The sequence below is a fragment of the Anser anser genome (genome assembly GCF_964211835.1).
Source record: "Anser anser genome assembly, chromosome: 7".
In the NCBI taxonomy this organism is placed as follows: Eukaryota; Metazoa; Chordata; class Aves; order Anseriformes; family Anatidae; genus Anser; species Anser anser.
Genome location: NC_139727.1, coordinates 16,581,703 through 16,606,740, shown reverse-complemented (window position 1 = coordinate 16,606,740; position 25,038 = coordinate 16,581,703). Strand labels below are relative to the sequence as shown.

The 25,038-nt window shown below is 44.2% G+C and overlaps 1 protein-coding gene across 5 annotated transcripts; it reads right to left on the bottom strand.

Annotated features, from left to right (window-relative positions):
- Positions 1–460: 460 nt before the first annotated feature.
- PSAP (prosaposin) lies at positions 461–25,038 on the bottom strand. 5 transcript variants are annotated; one of them, XM_083844386.1, is made up of 17 exons: positions 18,679–18,981; positions 18,512–18,593; positions 18,004–18,112; positions 15,125–15,258; positions 14,008–14,082; positions 12,021–12,146; positions 11,569–11,763; positions 10,530–10,673; positions 9,942–9,998; positions 7,639–7,707; positions 7,047–7,160; positions 6,017–6,112; positions 5,618–5,804; positions 5,312–5,463; positions 3,854–3,934; positions 3,195–3,302; positions 461–2,610 (listed from the first exon to the last, which is right to left on the bottom strand). In XM_083844386.1, exons 3-17 carry the CDS (start codon positions 18,071–18,073, stop codon positions 2,575–2,577), a joined length of 1,644 nt encoding a protein of 547 aa, XP_083700512.1. In that variant the 5' UTR covers positions 18,074–18,112; positions 18,512–18,593; positions 18,679–18,981; the 3' UTR covers positions 461–2,574. The 5 variants fall into 5 exon arrangements, with proteins under 5 accessions (XP_083700512.1, XP_083700513.1, XP_083700515.1 ...); XM_083844387.1 differs by lacking the exons at positions 18,004–18,112; positions 18,512–18,593; positions 18,679–18,981 and adding an exon at positions 24,844–25,038; XM_083844389.1 differs by lacking the exons at positions 7,639–7,707; positions 18,004–18,112; positions 18,512–18,593; positions 18,679–18,981 and adding an exon at positions 24,844–25,038 and having other exon boundaries at positions 9,933–9,998.

The window sequence follows — 25,038 nt, the reverse complement described above, 5'->3', positions numbered from 1 at the left end:
TTTAAGCAAGCTACTTGGCCACCTCTAAAGCATTTAAAAGGAACATATTGCAGACTGGATTGAAATGAAACAAGGAATGAAGACACAGGAAAGCCACACAAATGATAGCAGGCTTCAGTGCTGACTCGCAAACAGCTCTAGCAAGAACTCCCTCCAGCCTGCGCCGAGGAATTGCAACACCGTGCTGTTGCCTCACGGCAGGCATTGCGCTCATCCAGGGAAGAGACCAGCAGTGGCAATCCCTGGCAAGCCTGCAGCTGCACTCAGTATTAAAAAAAAAAAGGGCTTGACAGGACATGTGTGTTGCAATGGTAACCTGAATCCTGTCATTCAGCCTCAGATTCTCTGCTGGAAAAGCTTCAGGTGACATTTTAGGCCATGCCCTCTTCTGTGGCAAAGGGACACTGACAAGATCAAGATCCTTCAGCAGCTAGTACACAACAAGGAAAGAAACAACACACCGGTTTACAGAAGTTTTTATTGTTCATTAAAGAAGCTTTTGTGCAAAAATCAAGACAACATTCTTTAGAAAGCAACTGCACGTCCCCCCACACATGTAACTCAAGCGGGTCAGGTGCCACATTCCACAGGAAGTGAGAAAACTGAAGAGATCCCCAGCAGGAGCACAGGACTTCCCCCAGCTCACCCTGCCCTAGAGGCTGCATGAATCAACCAACCATTTGCTGCTAAAAAACACACAAGAATTAAAACCTTGCCAGCCTGTAAGAGCAAGTGCTGACCCATTCCCACCCCCCAAAAACTCACACAGAAGAACACCATCCCCTTTTAAAAAATCCTGTGCTACATGCTGTGGTGTGACACAAGCTGTATCTCTAGGGCAGTGATGCTGAAGAGAGCCCGTCGCCTACCTGGCATACCTACCCCTGCTGGGATACACTGCTGGAACCACTGCAAAAGCCTGCCAATACAGGAAGCTGCAGATATTTTACATCTTTAGAGGAAATTCATTTATTTTTTTGAAGCAGTGAGCACTTCAGAGTTCTGTACACATACAAACAGGAAAGACAATCAGTATTGTTATCTGCCGACACTGCCCAGACATTCAGTATATACACGTAGTAATAAAAAGCTGCAGTTGAGTGGTTTTCCACTGAACTCCATGAAAATTAGTTTGCTTGTTCCTGAAGCACTGTTACTGGAGCTCCCGCCTCACCCAAGTGACCACAGAGAGAGGAGCAGTTGCTGGCACCTTTCTGTAAAGGACTGGAATTTTCAAAGCTCCACCTCAGCCCAGCTTCTCCTCCCCAAAGGTCTCTCCAGAGCTACTTTGGTGCCTTTTGGGGCATTAACTTGCTCAAAATTTTGCACTCAATGCCAGTAAGGTGCTGCGAGGTCTGCCTCAAGCAACATGATTCTCATCCTCAAGCCTCACGACCTCATGGGCCTGACTTGTTTCCAGGGTAGCAGCCTGCCTTGGAAGTCTCCTGTCCAGAATTTTGGCCACTTCAGTGTAATACTTTCTTACTGCACCACTGCAAAAGGCAGCTTGCCAGGTATGTCAAATACCTACCACAGTATTCTTACTCTCTGCCATCTCCACTCACTACTTAGATACATTTCCCAACAGAAATGGAAACTCCAGGGGAAAAAATTTATACTTACAGCTACTCAGAAGGATGAATGCCAGTGAGACTGGGTGGCAGCAATGGGAACTGCCTGCAAGCCTCACAGCACCTCTAAGCTTTAGGTGACTGAAATATGCTGTGAGAGAAAACCAAAAGCAAGGAATGAAACAGCTGCAAGACTAAGCAGAATTGAGCAACTAGGGCAAGGAAAAAAGGGAGCCATTCCTTAAGGATGTCGCAGCATGCTTCAAAAGACTGAAATCCCACTGTTCAGGGCTCAACAATAAAACACCCACGTTGAGACTAAGCAGGCCAAGGAAATAAAAAAGACATGATCTAATATCGAGGGAGGGTTTCCTTGCCTATGATAACACCACAAGCTGTAAGCGTGGTCACTCAAGTGCAAATGCATCTTTTTACATACCAGTTACTTTGAAAGTTAGCTGGGCACACAAAGGCCCCCTTCCCTGCATTTATAAAGCTTTGAAAATTCCAGCCGAAGGGATTCCAGGATTCAACATTATCCCTTAGAGTTCCCCTACAGTCAAACAGAACAATTAATATTCTAGCCAGATGTTAAAAACACAAAGCATAGAGTCTTCCCACTGCTGACTACAGAAAGACATTTGAAAGTTTAGTCACTATCTTGTTCTTCTTTAATTTAAAAGATAGTAGTCTCATTTCATCTTCTCTGCCATTCTTCCCAGCACCTAAAAAACACTTCAGCCTACCAATTAAAATCTACAACACACTGACTATTTTTAGGAGCATAATGAGTTAAACTGTACAATCAAAAGTATCTTTGTTAAGTCAACAATGAAGATCTGATCCTTCAACAGCAGCTCTGCTACAGAAGAGTTACAATAAAGGAACTTGAAGGTCAAATTGTTAATGAGGCAGAGAGGAGGGACATTTGAGATACAGCTCTCCAGCCTCAGCCCACACTTTTAAGAGCCATGGCAAACTTTCAGAACTGGAAATACTTCTTCTAGTTCCATACATGACGTTTGCAGTGATCAACAGCCTACAGGGAAAGAAATAGCATACGTGAGTGGAAAAAAGCCTGTTAGCAAACAAGTGGCCACTTACATATACAATTAACACCTTATTCTGAGCTAAGGTCTTGGGATCAAATCTGTTTTTCTTTAAATAAGTGATTCCATAGAGGACTTCAGCAAATAATATTTTTGTCCCCACCCAGAAGCTTCAGGAAAGAATGTTGATGCTTCTTGGCCAGTAAAAGGCCTGGCAGAGAAAGCATCAGCCCACAGCAATACGGAAATTTCTAGAGCCTGATCAGAGGTCATGACATGGCCTGTTGGCTCTTGGGTCACACACTGAATACAAAGCTCTGGATGCACCTTACTATAGATTCTGAAATGCATGCAGAGAAAAAGGAGGAAAGGGGTGAGGAATCAGTCTGCTTGAGAAAGCTAAGAGCTATGGAATAACCTGGAATCAGACTCACCCACCTCTAGCTAGTACCCACTTGCTTTTTGAAGCTGAAATTCATCCACTTAAGAGCGGGCTAAAGAAGCCAGAAAATTAGTTTTTAAGGAGGTACCAAAGACCAACAGGAAACTCAAGGCAGAATCCTGCCGTACGTACGTTGCACTGAGCAGCAGTCTCCATGTTCTTACACCAGTAACCAGGACCCCAGACACAAGCATCATCCCCCAGGAGGGGCTGTTTAGCTGATCCACAGACTCCTAGTTTCTGTGAAAAGAACAGCAGCACAGTCAGTATCTCTCCATTTGCACCAAAAGACCTTGACTGCAGCCCCACACCTGAGCTTCCAACTGAACAAGTGCAGGAGCAAAGCTGAGGTAGCTTTAGGAGCTCCCACAGCACCGTGCTCCACTGACAGCTGCAGTAAATCTGCAGCAAATCTGACACAAGGAAGAATTAAGTTATCACTACTACTTCACATCAGGCCTTGATAAACAGCTTCTAGAAAGAGACTGTTCAACAACTGTCACTTAACTTCCTCTCGCCACGTTCAGGACACACTATGCTTGTTGCTGAACCTCAGCAGCGGATAACCCCGGCAGCTCCTTCCTTCTGTCCTTCCTTGCACAAGGCTGGCAGTCAAACAGCTGTCTATTCATTACGCCGAAGGCCTTGCACAAGTGAGTTTGCTCCAAGCATTCAGAGTGCTAATCTTTATTCCAGCAGAGTTTCTGCATGCTAGGCACTGAAAGGCGCACAGAAGAGCAGACAGGACTGTATCAGAGCCCACCCTGAATAGAACTAAATGCCATACTCACAGTGCAAACAAAAGTGGGATCCATCATCTCTGCCAGGAGTTGCACAACCACAGGTTCATACTGTTCCACAAACTGAACACACTGTAACAAAACACAGGTTGAGAGATTCATTTGTTAAGAGATTCATTTGTTAAAGCCCTGAAAAGATTATAGGAAGATACGCTCTTTAGCAGGCAGGCCCAAGCACCCCAATAATTCACACCAAACCAAGAAACCAGAGACTTGAGCTCTGCAGAGGAAAAAGGATTCAGCAGCACATTAACTACAAAACTAGATCATTTTTAGCTGGCTCATACCTGTCCACAGACACAACTGAGTATGTACAAGGCTATGATTAGAAAGCTGTCAAAAGGAAGAGAACCAAAGCAGGACAGGCTTTGATTTGCAATGTTTAGCCTCTGATAGCAGAGATCACTGCGATTTCAGGAGGAAAGCACACTCAAGTTGGAGACAAACATCTGAAACAGGCTGGCAGCAATGCACTCATAATGCCTCTTAAACATCTTTAGCCCAAGCAGCTAGCATTTACTGCAGCAGCACAAGTGCTTCCCATCATCAACAGCCAGCCCTCTAGTGGAGAGGCCATCTCTGAAGCACAGAGATGTTGGCACTCTCAGCAGAGACTAATGGCACCGATTAATAAGTCAACCACAGCTATTACGCAGCTGCACAGCAGTTAGCAGGAATAGCTGTTTCACAGCTACTTTAAGCCTGTGTATTATATGCCTGCTAAACTCATAAGCAGTCACCACTGCTGAGCTGACACTCAGCAGCACCTAATAAGATTTTCAGGTAAATCTTGATAGCAATGGCCTAACAGGTGTTGCCTTTTGCTATCTCACTGGAATTATGCCAGCCTACTTCCAATTACTTTGTTAATCCCCTGAACAAGATCAGTGAGGTGGGGAGAGAAAAAAACAACCTTCAGCTGTTCCTACCCACTGTTCTCACAGGATTTCCAGGCAGACCTTTACTGACTGCAAATTAGTACAACAATCCAGCCAGTCAACCCTTTGAATAGACAGAGGCTTTCAAGGGCCTGCCAGCCACCAAGGATAGGGAATGGGAAAATCTAGTGGAAAAATCTAGTCCCTCCACACCCCCAAACTCCTTCCAACCTCTGCAGAGGGAAAGATTCCTCCAACTCTGACATGTTATACTGACTGTTCTCATAAAAACCACCATGAGATGCTACCCTCTAGCTTTTCCAAATACTGTGCAAGATGTTTCATCCTTCTGTTCATCTTTGACTGCCTTGTTCCAAGTGGAAGGCAGGCTGCCATGCAGCCAGGACTGCTGCAGATCAAGTCTGCTCTCCCCCACCCCACACACAACTCTTTTTTAACTCCCTTTCTCTACTGCACACAAGAGGTTGCTATGCTTTTGTGCTAACTAGTGAAGAGTACCAAACCATCAGCAAGACCATTGCTTTTTAGCCTGCTACACAAGATGCTTTACCTGATCACTGACAGACTCTGGCAGGAAGTGACAGACTTTTTCCAGTAAAGCCTCAATCTCAGCTGTTGTGGCATTCTTCTCAAGCTCTTTGTCTGCATAAGCAACTATCATCTTGCAGATATCACAGAAGCCACCTGCAGGTTTCACCAAAACTGACAAGACAAAAAAAACATCAACACTTTGGTAGTTCCCCCAAATAGAAGAAAGGAGGCAGCATCACACCAAGGATAGAAACGTGTCCTCACAGAGGATATAACCACAGGTGAACTGCTCATTTAGCAACAATACTAATTCCTCATTACCAACCTGGCTGCTGTGGAGGCTTGTTGGCTGCACAGCACTTCAGCATCACACACACAGCTTCAGGATTTGTTGCTTCCAAGAGCATGTCAATCAAAGCCTGGCCATAGACTTCTATGAAGTCCTTACACTGGTCTTTGACACTTGCTGGGAACAGGTAGCAGATGACCTCCATTTCATGCACGATTTCCTCCTGGAGTACAAGGAAGGATTAGTAGCAAGCAAATCTGACAATTCAAAAGTAAGTTTTTTGCTTACTCTGTCCTAACAAAGAAAGAGGAAGCTCTTGCTCTTGTGAAAGTGAGTAACAGAATTAACTTTCCTTCCCCCTTTCTAAAGCAGCAATAAGTCACCCCCATTTTAGCCAAAGCCTTGGTAAAGGTACCATTTTTGTCACTTACACACCTCTGTCTTGTTGCTCTCCAACAGGCCAGTCACTTCTTTCACCATAGTCTCACAGATTTCACACAAAGAAAAGGTCTTCTCTTGAACCGAGGCTTTCTGAGTACACATTTATACAAAACAATAAATCAACACGAACGGGTTTGACAGAGAATAATTCATAGAAGATCAGTCTAACAGCATTCACATTCAGGTCCAGCGCACTAACTTATTTACCTGGCTAGCCAGTTTGAGCTGGATTTAAAAGGTCTTGCAGAACCCCAAACCTCAAAGGTCTTAGTAAAATGCCTTTCTGAAAAGTAATTTTGTATGATTATTTAAGACCACAGTCCTCAGGTTGTGTAAGGCAGGGAGCTGAATCTAGTAAACACAGAAATTAAGTACTGCCACAGTGGCTGGAGTCAAGGGAAATATGAAGTGTTCTTTAAAATACACTGAGAATGAAATTTGTTAGAACTGAAAGCATCCTCCTGTTTGGAAAAAAAAGTCAAACTGAAGGACTTAAATTGTTTGAACTCTGTTCAGAGGATAACTGTCTGCAAGAGACTTTCCTTTTGAAAAAAAGCTCAGCCCACTTCTCAACCCAAGGGCTGTGGGAAGCTAAGGTGCTTCTCCAAACTGAGCTTCAGTGTTTTGACTCTGATCAGAATCATCTGTGCATGGATAACACTGTCCCATTTTAAAAGTGTTCAAGGGATAACTACCCATGCAAAGCAAAAATAAAATTCAACTATTTGCCCTCTAGTGTTTGTCAATTAGGAGGGCTACTATACAGTTATAGAACAAGAGTTCCTGCTTTAATTCTGAAGTCTTACCTTACAGCTTCATGTCAGCAAAAGCTCCACTATTCTAACAAGTCAGTCAGCTGTCTCCTACTTTACAGATCTACCTCAAAAAGTAGAGGCAAGGATTTCATATGCAGGAAGACTTGGAGCATTCTATGCATACAAGCTTTTATTTTTCTGTTCCATCCAGTTCATTACAGTAAAGCAAACAGGACAGCAAAGCTATTGAGAACAAAAAGTTATCTTACCTCCACAGTTTCCATTTTCACTTCATGAACCACCTGAGCTGGCACCAGAGTCTGAAGGGGAACAGATTTCACAGAAGGACAGAATCCAACCATGGCACAGATGTCCTTTGGTTGCTGGAAAGAGAGGTATAACATATATTTAAGAAAGGTATAAAAGATATTGCCCTTTTTAGGGAGCTTGTGGGAATGCAAAGAGAACAGGGGCCAAAGCTTTTAAAGGCTCCAACACAACTAGAGTTTCAAGACTACTTCTACTTCAAGTACTGCCAAAGCATTTGATATGGTTATAGACAGGACAACTACCAAATCAAACTTAGCAGCTCCTTTAAAAGAGGAAGAGGTTAGGCCACATCCATTTAAGAACCCATTTTCCAGGAGCTAATACACTATGCAAGCCCTTCAAAGGAGTTGACTTAAGAGCTACCAACACCAAAACAGACCACCACCGTCCCATTAGACCTGCATCCATAAGCTGCTCCCCTGAAAGCTCCAAGTTATTACAGAAGAGGCTAATTATCCTGACTCCAGAGTTCACCCCAGAACTGAAAGAAATGTCTAGGAGAAAGGACTCCTTTTCTCATCCACAAACTACCTTCTTTAAAGTATCCAGTAACACCACACTTTGCAAACAGAAACAGACTCCTGCATTACTGAACACAGCCTATAAGAAACAAAAGTTAACCGTGTTAAAAGCCTAACCCTTTTTTTTTTAAAGTACTTGCAATATACTATATGAATTTCTAGTGTTCTTCTCATCACCAGAGCAAAAACAGAAACAAAGCCTTTCAAAAAGCCAAGTCTTTTGAGAAAGTCGTAACTGACTTTACTAAATGCAAAAATAGATGCCCAACATACTCTAAGGAGGCCACACTACCTAGACAGTGAGAAGGGCTGTACAGAATAATATACTAAATTTGAGTTGTCATCATCCATCTGCCTCCCCCCCAACCCCCAAGTCTATTTAAGCTATAAAAGTTACCTTTGGTCCTACAGGTAATTAGAAAATCACACCCCACCCCATTACCAGGGCATCGAGCTTCTTACAGCAGAGGCTTATGCAACAGCTTATATGCATCACGCCATATCCTCATGCACAGGCAAAAGCAGTATCTCCATCTAACAGTGCTGCTTCAGATCACATCAGGCAGTACCTTTAAGTCAAGCCCTTTGGTTCATGCATTGTAGTAAGCATTTCCCAATAGTAATGTTAAAGCAACACCCACATACACGCGACAGGTTCTCCCTCAGAGAGATGACAGACACAAGGTCTCCCAGGACTGGTTAAATTAGAAGCCCAAACAGCTCTAGGAAGCAGGAGCCTAAAGGCCTCCTGCACCTTCTTTTCAATTCTGAGCATCCCCTACAACCAACCCACTACAAATTTAAAGATTAACAAAGAAAGGACCCGGGGACAGCTTCACTGAAGCCCTTTTGAGCCCAAATATTAAACCAGAAGCTGACAGGAGCCTCTGGCTTGCTCTCCCCACATCTATCTGGTATGAAAATGAGCAGATCTGCTCCACCAGCTGAAATCTTGGTATCATGCGCTGGTAGCCAGAGCTGCAAGTAAGACTGATCCACTGGAGGAAATCTACTGCCTTTCCCTGTTTTAATCACATAAATATCCCTTGTATCTGTCAAAACTGAGTACAATCACACCATGTACACAGCTAATAAAGCAAGAAGTGAACTACAAGCCCTTTAAGAGCAGTAAGTGAACTACAAGCAGGCTATCACCACAGGCAAGTTGCTCACCTACCTGATCCTTCTGTTGACAAAGGAGATTGGAGACAGAGGAAGACAGGAGAAATTAAAGATAACAGTTAAGAAAAAAAAGTCAAGCATTTGAACTGCATAAACTCTTTCCATGAAGACAGAGCATGACACTGGCCCCATCCCAAAGATACACCTAAAACTTTAGCAGTGCTACAGCAACCCACATTTAATATTTAATTGCACAGTGCTAACCAGCATTATTTATTTGAAGCTATTCAAATGTCCTGGGCAAGACTATCTTCAGAGTCTGAAAACTCAGCCAGATGCAAGGTGTGGTCATGTTTTGTTTTCAGGTGTCAGCAACAAACTACACTGCAATGCTTACAGTTAAAAACTAGCTGTTGTTGGAATAAGGAGTTGTTGTCCTGCCCCCAACCAAAAGTGTAAAAACAAAAAAGGCCTCTGTGTTGCCAAATTCATGTTCACAGCAGCCATAGACTCTATTCATAAACTCATGCCATAACTTGCTACATATTTGCACTGCATTCTCTAAAGAACAGCCTGCCCCATATTTTTTTTTTTTTAAGAAAAACAAGTTCTTTGAGGTCTGGATAAAGAAAAATGCTATGGAGGTGGTCAGAGGTAAAATATATTGTTGCTGCAGAAGACCAGGACTGGTGCAGTACCACTCATTTTCTACAGCTTCTATCACGAGCCCAGAGAGCAGCAGATTTGGGACAGCAATTCCACAGTGCGGAGGTTTAGTCTTGCTTCAAATAGACACTATCTCTAGCACTTACTTGAACGTATTTTGCTATACTGTGACAAAGACCAACTCTAACATGCTTACACAGTATTTGGAAGGAAAAAGTGGTATAAGTACAGGGCTGAGAAAATATAAAAGAACATACATAAAACGTTTTCCTCTGTGTCTCAAAGCACCGGAGTGCCTTTTGCACTGGTGAAATAGTTGTGGAAGAGGAGGAAAGAGCTGAAGAAAACATTCAGGGACTTAGGTCACTACCCAATTAAACGCCAAATTCAAAGTGTTAACAACAAGACTCATTGCAGTAAAAGTCTGGGTAGAGCTTTTGCTCTGTGTTTCCTGCTTCCAAATAAGTCAGGTACACAAAGCAGAAAAATGAAAAGAGACCAAGTATTACAATTTACTGATCTTACCATGTGCATCATCATCTGGATAGCCAAGTCAGAATATTCAGAGATATAGCTCTTGCACTGCAGGAAGTGGGAAAAGAAAGTCTTGCTGTAATTATCAAGCCACTTAAGCTGTAGAGGCAACCTAGAATTTCCTAGTACTTCTCAAAGTATTAATTTACATGCTCTACTTAATAACTATACTGTTGTCTTTCAGAGCTCGTCCCAAACATAAGATGACATTTCAGGTTACACAATCATTGCCCACATAGCTGTTTATCTAGCAAGTCCTTCTGTTCCTCTCAGGGCAAAACCACGTTGGTGTGACCCCATTACCCCTGCCAGGTCACTTTTATGAAAAATGTCTCTAAGGGCTATCAGCAACTTCCTCCTTCAATCTCTTTTTCCCCTCCTCCCCACTCCCACAACCATTTGTTTGACCAGAAAGCTCATGATTTCAGTGTTGAGGTGTTGTTGTTATACTGTGTAACATATCCTACGTTACACATGCTCCTTTGTTTAATTAGAGATTATACAGAGAGGACTAAGGCACTGATAAATTATTTTATGTTTATACACAGAAATGGATTTTTAAGTAGAAAGATAGCTTACTATATCAGCCATTCCAGGTCCCAAACGGTCACATTCCTCCTTGGCATGAGCAACTAAAGACTTTACAAAAGATGAATTTGTCCTGACAGCTTCCTGAACATCAGTAACCAGCTGAATGCAGTCTTGGCACACATCCCCATTTCCCTGGGCAAAGAGTGAAAAGCTTAAATTGACACATCAAATAGCTAATTTTAGAAGCTTCAATTACTAATAAGTTTTAAAGCTATTTTAAACTATATGAAAACCTAAATAAATGTTATAGAATACCTAATATGAAAAGACAAGCTGCTGTTGGTATGTGCAACAGCCACTAGGTGGAGATTAGGTACCTACCTACCTACTCAGCTGCAAAACCCAAGATAACTGTTAAGATACCCAATCAAAATCTCTTGGGTTTGTTTACAGACCACAGGGGGAAGGCTTCCAAATCTGGCACAGCTCTCCACCCACAGCAGCTTGTTCTCCACCCACCTGTTAACTCCCATATCTAAACTCAGCCTCTACTCCCAAGTTCATAGTCTCATCTACTCCCCTTTGTCAATTACTTGTTTCTGAGCCAGTCACCTCTGGACTCAGAGACAAACGCTTCCTCCGAAGGGCACAGTCAGGAGATTAATCAGAAAGTAGGAGAATTCTTTTTTTCTTTGAATGCTGGTGCCAAACTGGTGCCAAAGTTGCTCTTGGAAGAAACTGTTTCCAGCAAGACCTGCTTGACTGCTTGACAGTCCTGGATGGGAACAGCCCAGCACAAGACTTAGCTTTACAGGTTGATCCAAAGCAACACATGCAGTCCACGCAGGCTGCATCTATTACCTCACTTAGCTCTAAACCCACAGGTTAAGGAAAAAAAGTATCTATATATATGCAGCACAAAATTCACTAGGAGACAGTAACTCAGGTGAAGAACAAATGCTGAATTCGTGCCCAGGACAATCCCTTGCCAAGAACCACCAATAAGCTCTTACACAAAGGAGCACTGGCACTCTGGAACAGAAAGTGTTCACTTCTCTTGCACAGCATAATGCCACTGCATTCTTACCTTAGACTTCTGCTTGGGCTTGTCCTGAGGGTAAAGGAGGAGAGGCACATTAGCCATAAGCGGGGATGCCAGCTCAGAGAAGTCCAGCTCTGGTATCTTATTGGTCTGAAGTTGTTTCTGAAGTTTCATTGCTGCAAGGTGCTTCTGAAGGGACTGGCACAGTGAGAGGGCACTGCATACAACTTCAGGTTTATCCTGAGGGAGATAAGATATATAAATAAAAGCTCTAGACTGATTGCACTGTTATATGACAGAGTAGAGAATCAGTCAGCTGAAACATTACAGCAAGGGAAAGTGTTTCAGAGTAAGGAAGCAATCTTCAAATTTAAAGAACGCCAACAAAAGTTGACTCATACAGAAACAAAGGATCACATTCACCATCTTACATAGAACAGAAATTCAAGAACCAACAAGAGCACAATTTTCAATTCAGTTACAAGTCATTTACTTACAAACTCTTCTTTGACCATATCCATGATAACCGGTAGGTAGGAATCCACAATTTCTTTGCACTCAGAGGCCAGGCCTTGATCAGGGAGAAACTCGCATGTCTTTTCCAAGTAAGAGCGGATCTCATCCTAACAGGACATAAGGTGGGCCACATATCAAAAGCTCTTTCCAAATGCATGATGTAAAGCCTAAAAAGGCCCTTGGACTCTGGTAGGTACAGACAGCCAGCAAGCAAAACTAAATGAGGTTTTCACACAATATCCTGAGTCAGAACAGACCCACAGAGATCAAGTCAACTCCTGGCTCCACGCAGAACCACCCAAAACCAAACCCTGTATCTGAAAGCAGTGTCCAAACACTTCAACTCCAGCAGGTCAGTGCTGTGACCACTGCCCTGGGGAGCCTGTCCCAGTGCCTGACCACCCTCTGGGTGCAGAACCTTTCCCTAACACCCAGCCTGACCCTTCCCTGTCCCAGCTCCGTGCCGTTCCCTCAGGTCCTGTATCTGTCCCCAGAGAGCAGAGCTCAGCGCCTGCCCCTCCGCTCCCCTCGTGAGGGAGCTGCAGGCCGCCATGAGGCCTCCCCCCAGCCTGCTCTGCTCTGGGCTGAACAGACCAGGGTACCTCAGCTGCTCCTCACACACCTTGCCCTCTGGGCCCTTCACCATCTTTGTAGCCCTCCTTTGGACACTCTAAAGCTTTACTGAAATTCAAAAAGATTACATCAACTGGCTTCCCTTGGCTAACTAGGTGGGTGACCCTATCATTAAAGGAAACCAAGTTTAAGCAGGACCTTCCCCTCGGTGAACCCATGTTGGCTGTGACCGATGACCACACTGTCCTTCAGATGTTTTTTGATAACTCCCAGAATAAATTTTCTCCATAACTTAACCAGGCACTGAATTGAAACTGACAGGCCTGTAATTACCAGGGTCTTCTTTATTCCTTTCTTAAAAATTGGAACGATGTTTGACAGCTTCCAGTCAACTGGGACCTCTCCAGATTCCCAAGACCATCGAAAAATAACAGGTCCTGCAATGCCGCTCTGAGTACACTGGGATAAATCCTATAGACTTACATGCATCCAGATGGAGCAGCAAATCCCGCACAAGGTCGGGGTTGGGTGTGAGTTTATCATTCCTGCAATCACAGTCCTCCAACTCAGGGAACCTGGGGTCCCAGAGCCTATCACTGATGTCAACAACAGAAGCGAGGAAGGAATTAAACATCTCCGCTTTGTCTATGTCTCAGTTTGTGAGGTGGCCATCCTCATCGAGTAATGGACTTGTGCTTTCTCTGGCCCTCCTTTTGCTGTTAACATTTAAAAAAATGTCCCTCACAGTACTGTCTGGCTTCAGCTCTAATTGAGCTTTGGTCACACAAATTTTCTCCTTAAAAAGGTGAACAGCATGATCACTGTGGCCAAGACAGAAGTTTTGCATTACAGCTTTATTTTCCCCAGTCCTGGACCTTCAGTGAGACCCCAAAGTGAAAAATTTGAAACACTTCCTGCAAGACCTGCACAACATAGTCTTATCCCCACAGACCATCTACATTTAAGAGGAAATGAAATTATGGGCTGGTGGAAAAGTGATCTGTTCACACAAAGTACTCTGGGTTCATGAAAGATAAAATGAAGAAGTCACATAATCAAAATAAAGCCCACTTTACCTGCTGTAATCATCCACTTCTACACACCGCACTATCCCACCCTCAAGATTAATGGTCCACTAACACAAGAACAATCATATTTAGTATCTACAGACAATCAGGGACATGTTAGAGAGGGCAAGGCTTGAGAACGTGCTCATCTCAACATCCAAAGAGGCTGCATTTCAAAGCCCTATCCTATGTAACCTAGCCCCTTTCAACATTTGCTGTTGAGATTGGGAAAATATCATGCAGACCCCTTCCAACCCCTCACCTCAAGACCTCATTATGACAATCAAATCAACTAGTGCCTTGGGGCAAGAAGGGGAACTATACTTACCTCTGTGCCATTGTCCTTCAAAACCTTGCCGACCACTGTTACAAGTTCCTTACACAAGTCACAGGGGATGCTGTTCTAGGGAGAGAAGTAGTGTTACTTGGAAGCAGAATTAAGTGCCTATAAATGCAGTGTGCAAGGAATAATGTGAAGAACAAGCATTACATTCAGAATTTAAAGAAAAAATATTGGCTGAAACAAGGAGGGGCATTTTAAAACAGTGAAGCTATTCCAAGCAAGTTCCACTCCAGTTTCTTCAGTAAATCAACCTGATATGAAGCAGGTATGCTATCACCCGCTTATTTCACCTAGTCCCACCACCCTTGAATTGTAAAGTTTATTGCCCTGAGAAGCCCTCTCCTGAACCTGTTTTTACTTTACTCTCTCAAGAATCTAAATTTCCAAAATGCACAGGAACCTTTCAGACTGCTTCACTCATTTTAATTACACTCTGCCCTTCTAACATTCCCCTTTTCCCCTACTTTTCCACAAGTTGAAACACGTCAGGGCACATATACATGCAAGGTGGGTTGAATGCAACACCATGCATAAAATGCCTTTTTCCTCCAAGAAAGTTAGGGAACACCACCATAAGGGGTACAGCTACATCTATAAAGCAGCACTCACTTTTAGCAGAATTTGAAAAGCCATGCTAAACTTGGCAATTGTATCATTATGTACTGTCAGAGCTTTCATAAGTTAGCACATACTGTATCCTTTGTAGAACATTAACCTGTAAGAAACACCTAAAAATAAAAGTGCAAAGTGCTGTTTCTTTATTTTTAAATAAACCTATGAGTTTGGCATGGCTCAGAGTAAGAAAGGGCTCTATGAATTAGGAATCTTCTTAATACAGAGGAATGAGTCTGAAATCCCCTAGCTCTGTTCCACATACTGCTCAGCAATTGTGCAACAGGTCACACGAGAAGTCAGCAGACAAGTTGTGCAACGCAACGAAATGGAAAGCAACCCTTATCTGCCACCCAAATTAACTCGTGGCAACCAAGACTAGTCAGATGTAGCACTTAACTTCAATCAGCAACTTGAAAATCTTCATCGGCACATGGAAACCAGCCACCCAAGCTGTAAGTGGGAAGAAATCTCAGCAGTTGATACTTACTACAGTAGGCTTGTTCCAGACATTCTGCTGGCAGTGTTTCACCGCTCCACATTGCGATGCTGTCCGAAGGCTCTGACACCAGACCTCCGGACCCTTTGCACAGTCCTTCTGCCACACAACAGGGTTGGCCACAGCTGCCAAAGAAAGAATTGTTCTTTCAGTTGCACCTTGGAATGATTTGCACTTCAAAGCAAGCAGGTTAATGCCATACCATGTAATTACAGACTTTCCATTAGGCCACTTCAGTTTACTAACACTTTTAAGCAGATTTCAATCCAGCAATTTTTATCCTGAGAGGTAAGGATGAGTCTCAAATACCAACAGCACAGCCAAACAACTCCAGAAAACCAAAGCAGCTGAACTTCCTCACCACCCCGGCAGCCCATTCCTCTATCATCCACCTTTCATAAAGCAAACAAAAACCCCAATGTTTTCCTCATCACACTAGACAACTTGAAACAGAAAAACCACTCGTTGCAGAAAGCCACACTTGAGACTGCATGCTGCAGCCCCTGCTCTCCTGTCCTTACAGCAACTTCCAACTCCAAACCAGCAGCCGCATCTAACCTGTAATTGCTGTCTGCATTCCTTCTCCTAGGTGATCACTCTCTTCTCCTGGAGCAACAGAGCTGCGAAACTCATTTGATTAGAAGCCACGACAATGCACACATTTGCATGGAAGGCTTAAGAGCCAGGTGAAGGCTGAAACACTGCTCACAAAATTTCACGAAAGTCAAAGCCAAAAAGGGACAAAACAACATGAGACATTCTATCAAGTAGTTTTTAATCCAATTAAACCCATTTAGATTTTATTTCTTCTTGGTCAGTTCAGCTGTGTACAAAAAACTGTGTGCAGAAAAAAATGAGGACAAACCCTTGCCTGGACACTACCTCCACCCCACATGGAGCTGTCAGGTAACCTACAAAGTTTTGAAGTTAAATACAGAAAGCCACTTACAGGGAGCCTCCCTAAAGATGTGTAAAAGCTCTGTACTGTTAGTAAGCAATGGGGACAAGTCAACAAAGCTCACCTTCTGGCAAATTTCAAGCCATTTTATTTATTGTGCTGGCCTGCAAACACCACAGGACCAGCTGCTCAGCTTCATCCAGTTTTCTAAATCCATCCTACCTGTGGGTAGGCTCAATTTCTTCAGCAGTCAGCCTCTCTTAGGTTGCACTAACCGAGGAAGAAACAACTCCTAAAATCCTACAGCAGGCAGGCTCCAGTGAAACCTGTTACAGTCTAATCCTACAGCACACTGCTGTCAAAGTTTAAAAAAACAAGCCTGTTCAAACCTATTAGCTGTATAGGTGTTTTTCCACAGCCATTATTTTCGCATCAACACTATTTACACATCGCAAAATGCTGTAAAATTACATTGTCAACCAAGAAGCAGAAAATTAAACTGTTTTGATTGCTACGAAGCTTCTAGTGAGGTTATAACAGATGAATGATCACTTTTCTATTTCTCACATCTCGACTACGTAATTAGAGGATCAACTTAACAGCTGAATTACCAGCACATCTGCTAGGTACACAGCCAGTACACATCAAGTAGAGCCAGATAAACAGTGCTTTATAGGTGACAGTCTGTAGCCTTTCAGCTGTTGATTTCTAAAGCCTGTTTACACTGGATTTCACAGAGGAATGACCCATTTATTTTAAGAAAAACGTGCTTGGAATACTTAAGCTTCCACACAAGAGCAAGAAGTTTGTCACACTCTCTCTCTCCCAGGAAAAAGCATGGAAAAATGAACATTTTTCAGCAAAGCAGCACATTAAGACTGTAGGAATAAAGCTTCTAAACTTGTAAGCATGCACAGTTAGCATAATATTTACAGATGGCCTGTTCTAATGTGCAACACTATTATCTGGAAGCACCAACAAGAGTACAGTTTTAAAGTCAGCCTGGTCAGGCAGCTAGCTGTTAGCTCCTGGCAGGATGACAACAAGCAAGTAGCCACTTGGTTGAGGAAGGAGTTATTCTTCCCTTTCAGATACTGGCAGCAAACAGGGTAGGAAGTTCTGCAAGGTAGAGTTAAGTCTGGCTAAAGTCAAGCACGACCTCGACTTTAAACAGGGGAATTAAGGGCTTCTAACTATTTAGAAGTAAAGCTTTTAACCTATGCCTTCAGTTCTGTGCATCAAAAGAAAATCCCTCTCCCTCCCATCTGCAACATGCAATAAAGCTACAAAACTAAACAACTACAAAACAACAAGAGTTATGCCATGCAGTTTAAGCTCTCAATCTAATAGGTCATCTAAAACCCAAACTGAGGAATTCGCACAGTAACTTGCACTGGTTTGATCTAGCTCTTAATGAGCTTTCAGTTTTTGTTTGGATTTTTATTTCAACATGCCTGTCATTCTATGAACCTTAATATCCACACCAGTTTTGGCAGAACCTCCAGCAACTGGTCTTGTTCCTCCATCATCTCTGACCCAGTTATCACAACTACAGGACAGAATACTAGGCCACTGGGCACACAGTGCCCAGATTTGAGGACAATGGCACAAATGTTACCTGCAATCCTCAAGAGGAGATCGGAGCCACAAAAAAAAATCCCACACAACTCAGAAGAGCCTGAGACAAGTAACAACAAGTAAGAAGTATGAGAGGCATCGAGCAGTTTGTAAGCACTGAAAATTACCTATACAATGCAAGAACCCCGAACACCTTCCTACTGGCATTATGTGAAGCCCTCACTCCTGCACACCACCACAGCAGGATGGCACACCAACATATCTACAAGGCTTTCCCATCAAAAAAAGCCAAGAGACCCAGGAAACCTTAACTGGTTATAAGCACAAACTTTTACCTGCAGAGAACAGAAGTATCCTGTCAGCTACAAAGGACACTGGGGAAGTTTGTTTTTACCTTCTGAGAAGATAAATCTACGTTTGATGCTTTCAGTACAGATCTTTCTTGTCAAATGGTGACAGCACATTTGTTTGGGCCACACATCACTGGCACATTTCAGAAGCAGCTACAGAACAAAGGCAACATCTGCTAAGTGAGGCATCTTTTCTTCCTTCTTCCACAGTGACTTTAAATACAAGTAGGCTTGTATTAGTTTATATTATGTTAAATTGTATTACCCAGCCCAATTTCTGGTATCAAAAGGATGCACCTTCACTGCATTATCCACCCCCCACTTTCTGAATGTCCAGGGAAAAACAAACAAAACTAAAAACCTCTACATTAATTCAGCTTTTGCAGATTCAGAAAAAAGTCTCAAGTCCTCTACCATCTCCACTACTTATTTCCTTTAGCTTGTTCTCCTCTTTCTTTTCAAGACAGCATTTTTCCTTGTCTATTAACTTACATTACACAACCAAACTAACAAGTGTTAAAACCTTGTGCTGGTTCACAACAGAACAGTTACCTTGCCTGCTCCCTAAAAACAACCTCTCCAGCAAGACGTGACACTTTAATGTGGTATTTCACATCCTCAGCACAGCAGCAACCTGAAGAAAACAAAGCACTGTCAGTTACCTTGCACAACTCTTAATACTTGCTGGATAAACCCAACGGGATTACCTTCTTAGTTACCTCTGGCATCCTTTTATTTCATATATTGTTCTTTACCTATCTGAGGTCATCCATTTTTAAATAGGTTTCTCCTTTCTCTGTAGATTAGCTCTCAACAGTCACATCATGCCCTTCCAAACCTGCTCCCCTTCCAAGAAGTTCTCACAAGCCACTATTTTTAGAGAACCAAACAAGTTTATCTGTGAAGGCCACGGTGCTTCGGTACTCCTCCTCTTCTGTGGCTCAGCCCTTCTTGAACTGGTTTCTTCTGTTTTAGAAGGAACAGCCTTTGCTGCACTGAACTTCTCCTGAATTAAGCAGAGAGAAAACTGAGGAGGAAGGAAAAGGGGGAGGTGAAAATGCAATCCACATACCAAATTAAAGTGCTTTCAGATGTAAAAGACTTCAGCTTTCAGGCTTGTAGCCAAGCTGACAGCCCACAGGCACCCTGTGATCCTCGCCTACTGGCAGCTTCTTGAAACCAACGATGAGACACTCAAACCCACTTTGACTTCTCCGATGCTTGTGTCTGTGAGACTACAGAAGCTGTCTCCTGGAACAAGCGTTGCCTCAAAAACACAGCCTGACAACAATCAAACTCCCCAAAGTCAGAAAGGTAACAGCAGCAGCAGGAGCCACCTCTTCCCAGAGGCTCAGGTCAGTAACCTAACACTGCTGGAATATCTCTGACAGAGTCCTGACAAGCAACAGCTCCTGCACAGGGCCCTGCCAAGGAATTCGTACAAAACTACTGCCTCTTTCCTTGCCGCTAGGTACCTGGGAGGGCAGCGCTAACACACAGACGTTGGTCAAGCAGGGGTGACAAACCGCTCAGACTACATCTTTTCTACTTGAAGGGCTTACAGAACCACGCATATGGAAGTACGGTGAGCCTCTTCCCTCCTCTTAAGCAAAAAGTAACCTAGAAGGAGACTTACAATGGCTGCATGACCAGTCTGCGAGGGCAGCTGCTGGAAAAATGGTTAGGTAATTACTTCTTCTGGCAATAGCCTTCCCTTCCCTCAAGCATCTGTTAGACTTCTTCCACTGACAGCCAGCCCCAACTTCTCCTCGAGATAGGCAGAAAAACCTCTGAAGCAATCTCCTCCAAAGCTGTACTCAATCTACTAATGAGACTTTCGTGATCAAGCTTAATTAACACCTTATATAAGCTTCTATGAACAGGGATTCTATATGGGCCAGACCAGAGTCCCTAAAGAGCAATAGGATAAACTGGGAAACTGTCACCCAGAACACAGAAATTCTGCTTGAAGACTCAAGTCTCCTCCAAACCTGACCGCTAGTAAAGCCTCAATGTAAGCAGCAGTTTCATGGACAAATTAACCTGTAATTGGTGAGAAAAGGAAAGAGCTGAGCTGTTGTTTATTTTAAAGCATTGCACTCAAACGTGGAAGATAACTTGGGGTGCTATCAACTCTTATGCCTTTGTGACAATCCAATTTGTTCCAAATATATCAACATCCATCAGGAGAGATGTTTTTTTCCAGGCTATCCCACTTGGCAGTGTTTAAAGAAAAGCCATTATCTCCCAGAAATGCCCAGAGACCAAGTGAATGCGTCTACCTCCTCCACTCTGCACTCAGTAACTAAGTCTTCCCCATTCCTTTTCGGAATTGCACGTGTAAAGCATCTTCAAGCTAAAGAAGTCAAGTGGGATCAACTTCTCTTCATCAAGTCTTACAAAGTGTCAACAAGTCAAGGGGTGTCCACAACCTCGAGTTATTTGAAGGGCCCGGTACTCCACAGCCTCTCCGGTCAGTTAGTGAGTTTAAGGAACATTTCACAAGTTGTAACCAGCTCACACCACTAAGAACTCATGCCAAAGTCTACTGTGCTTTTAGATTAACAAGGCAGCAAACGGCCGCAGCATTTGAAAGATTACAGGCAGTTTGTGGGGTAAACAGATGAAATCTGGCTAGACGTTATCGGTTCTTCAGATGTCAGCTAAAATCAGAGCCTTCCTGTCCGATATCTGCTGATCAAGTATCAAGCTCAAAACATTCATAGTGTAATTCACAGGAAGCAAATTTTCATTTCAAGCCACGATTGGGCTCTTCGTTGCGGTGGGGAGTGCCCTCCTGTTGTGGCATAGTACCTTTGGTGTAAAGCATCGCTCCTACCTCAGACACGCCCTCGCTTCCCACAGCAGAAGATAGACACTGTAGGAGGAGCAGCTTCTGTACATAAAGCAATCACAACAAAATTAAAGATAACAGAACATGATGAGCCGAAGCAGTAAAATTAGCTCTACTGTCCCAATAAGTGGTCACAGTTCCTGTAAGGCTGTAAGAGAAGCACAATTTCTACGCTGATCAGAGTTTGCTACAAGGTTGCCAAGCAAGCAGTGACTTCTCCCTGAGATTTTCCTGCAACAGAAGCTGGAAGAGAGATCTGGATGTTCCAGAGCATCTGGCAGTCACCAGGGGAAAGCGGTCCCACAGAGGATGTTGGGATCTTTCCCAGGAGATTACAGGAAGAATTATCCCTGCAGCAGAAGTTTTTCCCTGTAGAAATACGCCTAAACTTTTTAAACAAGCTTGTTTTCCATCTCAATTCCTGGTTTGTTTTGGGGTTCTCCGGGGATAAATGGATGGATTTCATGTAAAAGTCTGCAGAAACTCTATATTGAGCACTCCCCTTTCTCCAGGCAAGTAGATTCATCCCACTTGCTAATTACATTTAGAGTGCCACATCTGGATGAGGAGAGACCAAGTTCTTGGCCAAAGGTTACACTGCAGTCCCAGCACAGCACAGGTGAAGTCCAGAGACACACAAAGTCTTCAGAAAACAGAAGGGCAGTTCTAGACACCTCCGGGAAGAAACAGTCTCTGGAGCAATGCTCTTTTCCCTGCTCCCATCAGAAAGAATGAACGCCAGAGGCAGAGGACAAGAGGAAGCTCCTTTCAGGAAAGGAAGGACATTAGACCCCCGCAGCTGAGCAGAGAACATATGCCAGAGGGATGAAAAGGGACATTTCAAAGAGCAACTCTGGGAGGACAGCAGTTAGCTATGGGAGACCCTGGAAAGGCAAACTGTGGTGCATAAACTGAAAGAATAACCCAGGCAGGAGAACAGCAACAAAGCAACTGAGAGCAGGAACGAATGAAGTGTTGAACCCTAATCTATGCATACTAATAGCCTGCATCCACAGGCGAACATAGTCAAAGGATTTTAAACTTATTACTGAAAAAAATAAGCCTTGAAATCTCGTTGCAAGATTCAGTTACTCTGAATTCAAATCCCTCTAGATGCAGACTACTGCAGAAGCAGAGAACAAAGCTTAAAAACCAGAGTAAACAGTGCAAATATTTCTCGAGAGGAAGAAAAATACCAGTATCTGAAACTAAATATTGCTCTGTGACCCAACGCACAGACAAGCATTACCCCAAAAATACACGCACACACTGCAGAGACCACAGAAGTACCCTGTTTAACTTGCAGTCTTAGCAGCAGCAGACAAGAACTGCTCCACCAGCAGCAGAGTCCAACCTCCCAGAGAGTCCCGCTGACACCACCGTCACCTGATGGAGACACTTCCAGTTTTGCTGACAAGCTTTCGTCTCCTCTCTCCTTCCACCTTCCGCGCTATCTCAGCTTTTAGAGCTTTCCAGAACTGCTCCTTTGTGGTACGATGCAGAGCACAAACCAAGGCTGCAGGAAGACAGCACGAACTCCAGCATTTCTGCAGAAGCGACCACGCATTTCACTTGGAGCAGCCGTGAATATGCAGAACAGCTTGTTCAGTTCCTCCAAGAACAATTCTTTCTTTTTACGCCCCTTCCGCAAACAACGCAGAGATTGTCCAAGGACAGGTTTACACGCCAGTCACGTGGCTGTAGCAGCACTCTGTCACCAGTGTGTTATGTGATGGTGTATACCTCATACCCGCAGCACTCCTCCAATAGAAAGACTTTTTAATACGCCTTCCTTCCACTGTCTGCCTAATTTCATCTCCAGCACAAGCACAGCCTTGCTGTTAGAAATCACTTTCCCTGCCAGAACAGGCCTGTAAACTACAGAGCACCGGTCTAGCTCAATTGTCTGCCCTTACCACCTCCTCCAGGAAATTCAGGTCAGGCAGACCAGCTCAGGTCTTCAATTCATCTGACGGTTTTCTTTTCCTTAATGTTCTGGCTGGGGTTTGCTAGAGGAATTACCAATCTCAGGAGGAAGGAAAATTAAGTCTGCTATTATAGGAGGAATAAAAACCACATCCTCAAACTTTTCACTTTCAGCTTCCAGCTTAACTTTCATTGTACCAGGAGAAACAAGAAATATGCCTTACTCAAAAGATACCAACTTCTGCTAAAACTCTGCTCCCAGCTTTCCTTCTTTCCTGATGTCGAAGATCAGCAATAATCAAAAAGCATACTCCTAGTATCACAAGCTCTCTACAACCTGCTTTAATTCCTTTGTGTCTCCTTTAAAGGGAAGATGCACCGGAGCATTTGTAAGTAGGTCAACCAAAAACCCTCATGGCCTACCAGCCATGCTGTAAGCCAGCCAAGTAACTCCATTAGGATACAACAAGGGTAGCTAGATTTTGATGCAGCTAATTAGCTAACTTGTCACATGAAAGTGGTGTCCCAGGTTGTCACAGCCAAATCTCCAGAAAAATCTGCACGGCATTACCGTAGGTGAGTCAATTAGTAGTCATAACTGGACTCTGGTGAAAAGAGACAGGTGTTTATTTCTGTTAAAACAGTGACTTCCTAAAGAAAAACAGGACAAACGAGTCTTCTGCTATGCTCAGTTGCATACACATGCCCTTAACAAGCAGACCAGGTTAACTCTCATTGCTGAACTGGTTTCTCATTACAATTTCCCTAAATACACTAGTGGGAAACTTGGAAGAATGCTTCCAAGACAAATGCTTTTTGCTCTTAAAGCGCAAGAAACTACAATTTTAGTGACACAAAAACAGTCCCAAGGAAAGTGATGACCCACAGGAGATAATTTAGCATAGAGCCAACACAGAAATGATATTACCCCAGCAGGTAAACAAGCAGAGTGAAAGGCAGCATTTGCTTTGTTTCCAGCCTGAAAAGACAGAGTTTCTCCACCGAACTGCCCACATACCGGTACAGCAGAAGCGCGCTTCCTGGAGTATAACAGTAGTGCACAATTCCGCAATGTCTGCAGCCTGCCAGTTGGTTACACCTACGGCTTTCAAATAGCTACTCAGGCTTTTCTTTATCCGACTGGTGAAATATGGCAGGTTTAACAAATAGGCTGGATGTTTACAACATTTTATTTAAAGGAAAATTCTCAAAATAAGAAGCCTAGGTGAATCAGTCCACTGCTGTATCATTGCACCTTTAATGTGGGGGTCTCTGTGCCACAGCCTGAAGGGATACACCCCTCTAGTCAGCCCAGGAATCATTTCTACAGCTGTCTAGCTTCCTCAAAACACAAAATGCAAACATTGCCCTTGCTAATCTCTAGCCCTAACGGTAAACACGGAACGTTTCTTATTTCCCCACCACCACTTTCACATGGGCACCAACCAACAACAACGCAGTACAGAGACAAAGCGATGGGATTTTCCATCTGGAGCCGTAAACCCAAACAAAACAAGGCTGTTAAAAGCACATAACAGAAAGGGCTACCTCTTGGTGTCTCAAAGAGGATTAGCACTGAGCCGTCCCTGAAGTGGCAAAGATAAATGGGGCCTCTTGGCCAGCTGCTGGAAGCAGGACAGCTTCTAGCAAGCACCCTTACAGAGCTCTAGGTCATGCAGGTGCCTTTCCCTAATCATCGCTAGGAGAAACATGAAATAACACGGTGGTGCTGTTAATGCAGAGCCCCCTGAGCCCGGCAGTGCTAAGGGGGCTCCCCACAGCCCCCTCCCCTGCCTGCTGCTCCCCCCGCCTCCACTTCCCCACCCCTGCTCCTCCGAGGCCGCTTCTCCCCCAGGCCCAGCACCGTTAAACCCGGCAGCCGGGCCCGGCAGCTCCGTGGCTGCTAGAAAAAAAAATAAATAAACACTTTTATACCCTCCCTCGCCCCCAACACGGCCGGAGGTCACCGCAAGGACCCCGGGGGCTGCGGGAGGGAGGCGAGGGGAGGCCGGGCCAGGGGGATAGGGCTAGCCTGGAGGTGTTGGGAGGCCCGAGGGTGCCGAGGGGAGGCCCGGGGGTGCCGGGGTCCACCCGTGCCGCTTACCGGCCGCCAGCAGCGCCAGCAGCCCCAGCACCGGCGCCGCCATCGTCCCGCGCCCGTCTGCAATGCGGCGCCGCCGCCGCGCCCTATTTATAGGCTGCGCCGCGCATGCGCGCTCGGCGCCCCGCCCCCGTGCGCGCCCCCGCTCCTGCGCGTGCGCGAGGGGAGGGTCGCGCCCGGCGCCCCCTCCCCTCCTCT

What these genes read in the sequence shown, in the direction of transcription:
- PSAP (XM_083844386.1), bottom strand. Translation starts at nt 18,073, where the DNA reads ATGTGCTGTCACCATTTGACAAGAAAGATCTGTACTGAAAGCATCAAA. An exon ending in TAGATTTATCTTCTCAGAAG is followed by an intron (nt 15,259 to 18,003) that starts GTAAAAACAAAC and finishes TTTCTTTGGCAG; the next exon opens with CTGTGGCCAACCCTGTTGTG. An exon ending in AGCCCAAGCAGAAGTCTAAG is followed by an intron (nt 10,674 to 11,568) that starts GTAAGAATGCAG and finishes CTCTTTGCCCAG; the next exon opens with GGAAATGGGGATGTGTGCCA.